The sequence below is a fragment of the Panthera onca genome, chromosome A3 (genome assembly GCF_046562875.1).
Source record: "Panthera onca isolate mPanOnc1 chromosome A3, mPanOnc1 haplotype 2, whole genome shotgun sequence".
NCBI lineage: Eukaryota > Metazoa > Chordata > Mammalia > Carnivora > Felidae > Panthera > Panthera onca.
In genome coordinates, this window is record NC_138341.1 from 13,398,974 (window position 1) to 13,407,226 (window position 8,253).

Sequence of the window (8,253 nt, forward strand, 5' to 3'; positions counted from 1 at the left end):
TTTGAATCTCTATTTTTTACTTAAAAAAAAAAAAACAAGTGGATTAGAACAGTGGTTTGTTACCATTTTTATGAGTCACAGATACTTTTGAGAAACCTGTAAAGGCTAATATTCTTCTCTATAAAAGGCTTATACATATATATCATGAAAAATAATACGTTGACATGTTTTACGAGATCATGAAAAGCCTTTAATGTATATGTTATAATATAATATGGAAACATCAGTGAAATATTTTATAATGTTTAAAGGTAATTAGATAATTCACACACACATACACAAAACCTTCTCCATACTTCATAATAAAGAAAGCCCCAAACTCCCAAACTAAGAGAAAGCATTTAACCAAAGTAGGAAACAAAACACTTATAAATGCTGTGAAATGTTTTGAAATGTTAAAGTCCAATGTCTTCTTTTAAGTTCTCATAACATTTATCTCAGATAGGGATGAAGTTGTTTAAGCTTAGCTTTTCTTGACAAACCAATTCTGATTGGTCGACTGCATGTCTTAAGAGGTAGTACTCTTGAAATTCCATGTGAAAAATTACTACCTAAAATATAAGATAATAAAAGTGCATAAGGGAGTAAAATTGTAGTTGTAGTTTCTAAGCTTAAAAACTTTACTTCTTTTTTTTCATTTCTTTTTTTTTTAATATAATTTATTGTCAGATTGGTTTCCATATGACACCCAGTGCTCATCCCAACAAGTTTTACTTACTTCTAATCATGATCTGGAAACATTTACTGAGTCACTGAGCTAATAAGTGCTTTAAATTAATTAGTTTACTTAATCCTATCCCCATTTTTAAAATGTGAAAGTCTCAACACAAAAAAAAGTTAAGTAACTTGCCCACATAAAATAACAACTAAAAAAAAATCATCATTCCAGTCAGGTAGTCTGACTTAAAAACAATAACAAAACTATATAATTAACTTGATGCTGTGGCTTTAAAAACCATGTCATTTTTTTTTTAGAAGCTAAACAGTAGGCTATGCTGTTAATGATTACACTTGGCTTTAATAGAGACTTTTATCAATAATAGAGCACAGATGTATTTCATCTGTTTATGTATAAATGGAGGGCTCTGATTTTGAAAGTTTTATTTAACATCACACGATCATATTCAAAAAAATTTAAAACATTTCATGGAGGTATATCTGTTACTAAATCAGTAGAACAGACAGGTAGTATTAACTATGCTTCATAATGAAATACAAAAATACCTCTAATTTTCAGAGTGCTTTTTTAAAAAAATAAATAAACAGTGAGGTACAAATATAAAGCTAAAAATGTATCAGGCTTTCAGCCAGCTTTAATGAATTAGTATGACCTTAATATAATAGCACATTTTACTGAAAATAGTATAATCAGCCTAATAATAATTCTGACAAAAGATAAATGGCATGATTTCTATTAAGCTGAACCAAACAGAACCTGTGTGTTTACCGATGTAAACAATAATGAAATAAAATACAAAGCTTAACTATATGCAAATAGGGAGAAAAAGACACAAAAATAGCTATAAATCAGTTTATGGTACTTTATTCAACATTAAAACTATAAACTTAATTATAAAAAATAAGAGAAAAAAACATTACCAGTTGTTTTCATTTTTTAAATAAAACAAAATTGTTGGGTCGTGTCTGATAGGCTAGATTTGGTTATAAATTAGATAATTTCAGCAATTTATACTAAGGGGACTTCATTATGAGATTATTATTTCAGAACAAAGCCATGATTAGTCCATTTGATTACTTTTTCAAAGAATAGCTCTCCTCTTTCATGGTCTAATATTACAGATACTTCTGGTGATTTTGCAATGGGTAGGAAATCACCGAACCAATTTATATCAACAGAGGCCTTTTGCAAAGCATATGTCCTTAAACAGTCATCAAGTTGTGGCTATGAGGATATGGTTCCTCATCTCCTTGGATTTCCTACCTTTTTATGAATAGATTGTGATCCCTTTTATTACTACTGTACACCAGATTAATCTATTGCTTTGTGTTACTTAACAATTCTAAACATTCAAAAGTCATAAAATGTATTAGTAGTCTTTTAGAAATAATACTGACTCAAATGTTTTCTAAATCCCTGCAAGTCAAAGTCCACACGCCAGCAGCATCTACATTTGCTTGTTGCAAATACAGAAGCTTCTGGCCTACCCCACAAAATAATCAGAATCGTTTAATAGGACACCCAGGTGATTCATCTATACATTCAGGTTAGAGAAGGCTTGGTGCTAAATGATATATAAAGCACCTGGCGCACTGACTGGCCTATTTCCCGTGTTCAAAATAATTTCAAACTACTTGTATTTTGCACACCAGAGAGACAGGAGAGAGAAAGAGAGACCGGATGCCCCGGAATCATGACTGGTAGATGGGAGGCATCATGATGACCAGTGGGTAGGTATCAGAAACATTTCAGCACCAGGGCAGAACTCACCACTCCCCAATGCCTTCAAAATCCCATAGGCAGAAGCACAAGCAGGCACCCACTCCGCCTCGGCAGAATTAATCCATTTTTACTAGCCCCCCTCCTTCCCAGCATTCCCCAACTTTTCCCCTCCACTACGAGTTTTAACAAGTCTCAGAAAAACCACTCCGTTTGCATGCACTTCAAAAGTAAATCCAAGAGGACTGTCCTAACATGGTACTAAATAATCCTGGCTAACCACGTTATTTTTCATATTTCACGATGAGGCTCTTTTCCTTGTGAAGGCCCTGTAGACTATATGGGTTCAGATATTTCCAACACATGTAACGTTTCTTTTCCCATTCGTGCACATACTTTAATTTTCTTCATACACTCAATTTCACTGTCACAATTGTAACTACGATGACCGTATGAGTAGGCGCTCCCTAATCTTCCTTCAAAACCCTCCGGACATTCCTTCCTAATCTTCCTTCAAAGATACTTTGAGAAACGGTCCATGACTAAAGATGTTTTGGTAGACACATTTCACCTCCATCATTATTCTTTCTAGATCTAGTCTTGTTACTGAGCACCTGCAATTCCTGACCATATGCAAATTTAGTCATTTAGAAAACAGTTTCCTAATTTCAACCCTACCCTTACCTCACAAGTTAAAATAGATATTAGACTTAGTGTGTTTTATTCAGGTACTATAGACTTTTTTTTTTTAGGCAAAGACCTTTTTTAGTTGTTTAACTTTTCTTTAGTTTAATTTTTTTAATAGTCAAAAGTTTACACTTGATCTTAGCCAAAAGGCCGAGAAGCGATAATAGTCAAAAGTTTAAATGCATAAGTTACATCATGTTAATAATATCTAAATGATATGTTTTTTAATTACTAAATAAAATATCAATATAAAAAGCCCCATAATATTTAAAGAATAGAGAACATAGATAATAAATATGCAATTCAGAATAACATCTCATCAATGAAAAGTCAACTTCGATAAATATCTTTTTTGGTTTTGCCAATTAATGTTACACACACACATTATATGTGTATTAACCCCTGTCTCATCACGTAGCTATGGCAACACATCACTGCAAATATTTAAACACAGTTTTGTAGAGAACATTTCCCAGTAATATTCCAAATGGCTGATTGTAGCCATTTTAATATTTAGCTGATTTTTTAACTATTGGAATTTGCATCAGTAAACCATTAACAGTTACAAAAGTGCTAAATTTGTATTTATTTCCTAATAACCTATGTATATTCTCCTCATGCTAAAAACACAAAATGCAATAGTCATCTCAGAAGGTATTCTAGAAAATAACCAAAAATCTTACCTCCCTTCAGTAAGTAAGTCATTTTTTCCTCCCTAAGTTCATCAGAGAAAAAAGCAGGCCTTTTAGATGGAGGATTTTCACAGTCTGAAAACAATAATCAATACGTTATAGCAAAAAGTAACTTTTACATAAAATGTTAATACCATAAACAAATTACTTTCTCAAAAATGTTTCCTTCTATTGGCTTCTAACATTTGGGTAAATGAAGCAGGATTCATCAAGGCTCCTTTTAAAAATTTTAGCACTTGTAGGGGCACCTGGGTGGCTCAGTCAGTTAAGGGGCCGGACTCTTGATTTCGGCTCAGGTCATGATCTCATGGTTCCTGAGTTCAAGCCCCGCGTCTGGCTCTGTGCACTGACCACATACAGCCTGCTTGGGATTCTCTCTCTGTCTCTCAAAATAAATAAATAATCTTTAAAAAAATTTTCATCACATGTTACCTTCAACTTCACTCTATTACTTAATGTCTGAACAGGATTTCATAGAAAAATAATGTGCATCAATAAATATTATCTTACACTTTACCTCTATCTCCTTTTTTCCCAAAATTATATATTTGGCCTACACAGGAAAAAAAGCAGAATTTTTTTATCATGATAAAAAATATTTTAAAACTAATTTCATACCTTCCTTAGAAGTGGAATAAAGTAATTCTTCCTCTGCTGCTCTTGAACAGCAATATTCATTTGGAACTTCCTGTTTCCCATTATTGGATACTGCTTTCCATTTAAATAAACTTTGGTGTCTCTTATGCATATTAGGACATGTTATAGTATCACGGAGCAAAGAAGATACACATATTTCGTTGACTGTAACCATTTTCAAATCTTCTTTCATCTCCGTTTTTACCTCCTCAATATCATTATTTTCTCTAAGGTAATATTCTTGCCCATTGTTTGTTGCCGCAGTGCTTACAATTTTGTTTTCCTTACTGATTTCATGAAACATATGAAGTTCTTCAAGTACTAAATCAAATTTACTCTTCATCTCAAAATTGCTCACTATTGTCTGAGCTTCTGTTGATAAACACTTGGCAGTTAAATCCTGAAAACATTCATTGTTCCCTAGACTCAAATCAGTTTCAAATTGATGATTAACACATTCTGTAGAGTCATTCTTTGGATGAAAATACTCTGAATTAGCTAACTCACTTTCTTGCAAAACATGCTCATATTCATTTCTGTCAGCTACATTATTTTGATTAATATATTTGGTTTCTTCCGCATTTACTTTTTTACTCATTAGTGAAACTGGTTGCATAGAAAACATGCCATCCATTAAACAAAAATTATTCTTCTCTTCCTTTTCTATCTTAATGTCTTTGTTAATTTGGCAACTGTTTGTTAAACTTTGTGCTGTGACTTTTACTTCCTCTTTCAAAATTGAGTCTTGTTTTTTCCCGTTGATTTCACTTAGCAAGCTCCCAAAATTTAGAACCTGCATTATAGTCCCAAGATTGGTTTGTTCACTATGGTTTATGTAGTGGTTTGTTGGTATGGCCCGGGGCCTAATATTGAAGAAATCTTCAAATATGCACTTAAAACTAATGCTGATCTTATTATGCTCCTTTTTCCTTTCAGTATTTAAATCCTGGTTATACATATTCACTTCATACAATTTTTCATTAATATATCTATGGTTCTGTATAAATTGAGAACCAGATTTAACATGTGTTTTAACAGCATTAGGTGTACAGTGAGTCCAATTTTCCTCAGTCATGAATTGTTCAGGACAGCTCTTATTCTTGTAAATGTCTTTTGTCAAAGAAATTTCATCCATGTCATCAAAATCCATTAAAAGAGGATTTTTTTCATATGTTTCAAAAATTGGAAAATGTTTATTTTTAGTCGTCATAGTGAAGGAAGGTTTTTTCTTAGACTCTTCAAAAACTTGTTCAGTTTTAAATAACTTTCTTTTTCTTAACATAGGTTTCAGGTTACCTTCTAATAGTCTTGAAAAAGTTAAAGTCCTTGCTAGATACACAGTATGATTTTCCACTATACTATTTTTTGAATAATGCAAATACATTATCCATTTGACAATGCATCTCTCTTGTAATTTAGGATCATTTTCAATTCTAATGAAACAGTTAAAGTTATCCAGCAAAGAAGCTATGTTGGTTTTCAATATGCTATTTAGAGGTCCTGAAATACTGGTTTGTAAACGTACACTTAACATATCATTTTTTCTATTGACATTCATATTCTTAGTTATTAGATTTTGAAGATCAACTCGCTTCTTATCCTTGAAAATTTCATGCCAGTTTAAAACATTATCATTTTTTTGATTTCCTGAGATATTTTCATGAAAATTCAAAATTTCCATAATGGAATTTTCAAAAACTTTGCTTAAATGAGAGCCTTTTTGTGTAGCAGAATATCTTAATTGTAGCATATTGTTGCTTTCTCCTTTACCATTTAACTGAAAAAAACTTATTAAAGCTTTTTGGCTCCCAAGTGTTCCGATCATGAGAAGCTTTGATTGTTCTTCACGTGTATTCAGGGCTTTTGTATAGTGATAATCTCCTTTGCTTAAAAGATCTATTTCTACTAATTGTAGAAAATTCAATTGTTCTCCAGTTCTTTTAACATTTTCACTTTGAGTCTTGTAATTACCCCAAATCCAACAAACTGCCCCTATTTTTTCTGAGATGTGACTAATATTAGAGCCCTGGCTTTGAGACTTTTCTAATCTGGTAAACGTGTGAATGTCCAGGCATGTTTCTGCTTCTTCCAAATTTGCATTCCCCAGTATTATAGTGAAATTCTTTTCAGAGTCTGTTACATCAGATTTGATACTACTGTGGTTATAGTAGTTTAAACCGATCAAGTCTTTTTTTCTCACACAAATATTTTGGTTGCTGAGTGACTGGTGGTTACTTTCATAGCATGCAGAAAAAATATTTTCTGCATCGGCATCCACAATGTTTTTATCATCCTGTAACTTTCGCTTCTTAACATCAGGTCTATTTTGGGACCAGTAAACGTTTGTGAAATCCCTAACATATGCCTCGTTTTTGTCATTCTTTTTCTTTGCTGTTCCCTTTAAATAGACAGAGGACATTTTGCTATTTAAATCAGTTGGAAACTCAGGGATACTTATTGTGCCTCTATCTCTAAAATAGCTGGCTTTGGCAATTTCCATGCTGGGCTGGTTTTGAGATTTTGATATATTTAGTGCCGATGCTGAAATGTTATTTTCCTTTTTATGAGATGGCGTAACACCGTCAGCTTTCCATCTGCACTTAATTTCCTTGTAAAAGGTAACATCCCCAAATAGGTTTTCTGTCTGTTTCACATAACTATCGTCTTTCTGAATACCGTCCCTCCCTTGCACTGAGTATTGTTTTCCAGCCGCATTTCTTTTAACTCCATGTATATCGTCTGCAGAGGGGTTGGGCAGAAGCGGACGGACCTCTGCTCCAGCTCTGTCACTGCGGTGCACACCGAAAACCTCTTTGTCATTCAGTCCTGCTTCACAAGACTTTCCAGAAGCCCTCAAACCAGAATCAAAACTTCGTGAGGGCAGAGACTGCAAACAACTATTCGCCTCAAATTTGCCATTTGGGCATCTCGGACTACATATCTGCTCCCCACCGACTGATTTCTCCACACGCGAGTCTGTGGAGTTACCAAAAATCGCATTCGCTGAAAGAAGAAGGGCCGGGAAGGGTCTGGGCGACAACAACTGCCAGGCTTTTTCCACCTCAGACAAGCGAGGCACCAGAGGCAGCCTCCACTCCACCTCAGAGGCACTGCCGGGCTCCGTTAGACGGGGCCGCTTACTTCGGGGCGGTCGGGAATCAGCGTCCTCAGGAGGCGGTAAGGAGGTGGCAGGCTCCCTGAACCCGGCACCCTGCGCGGTGCGCTGCGTGAAGGACATGACAGCGAACCGAGATGTTCTGACGAAGTCCGGCCGCGCTCCAGCCTTTTAGCCGGCTCCAGGCGGCTCCGCCTGGTCACGCCCCTGCCACGCCCCTCGAGGCCGGCTGCGGCCGGGGCCTCAGGGAAAGCCCCGACCCGACCACGCCCCAGCCCCGCCCCCCCGCCGTCCGGCCCCGCCCCCTCTCTACCTGATGTCCTGGAGCTCCCGTAGTCTCTCCCTCACAGCGCAGAGCCCCGGGGCCGTTACATTGTATATTTTTAGCGCCTCTTGCGGGTGCTTGGACTGTAGCCGGTCTAAAGATTTTCTTCCCTCTGGTAGAATTAAGGGGAAAAGTCAGACTCTCTCTCTCTCTTTTAATTTGTGTCTTGTTTAATTTGTGAACAGAAACAGCTTTGCTTTTAAAATTCTAAAATTCTGTTTTCCTCGGAAGCGGCTTCTCCACAGTTGCTCTCGAGAGTCTTCTCCAGTAAAAAAAAAAAAAAAAACAAGGGTGTTCTGTGAGCGCCAGGCCAAATCTCTCCGTGTGTGGAAAAACTTTTCAAAAATGCTCGTAATCATCCCGGTGACATTTAAAATCAGATATTCACTTCACTAGTAAA

At 35.6% G+C, this 8,253-nt stretch overlaps 1 protein-coding gene across 1 annotated transcript; it reads right to left on the reverse strand.

Moving 5' to 3' along the window:
• Positions 1 to 273: 273 nt before the first annotated feature.
• RAD51AP2 (RAD51 associated protein 2) lies at positions 274 to 7,682 on the reverse strand. The gene is given in 4 exon segments (XM_060645969.3): positions 274 to 435; positions 437 to 551; positions 3,769 to 3,852; positions 4,396 to 7,682. Coding segments are annotated over 4 exon segments (3,495 nt in total). The 5' UTR covers positions 7,652 to 7,682; the 3' UTR covers positions 274 to 395.
• Positions 7,683 to 8,253: the final 571 nt, after the last annotated feature.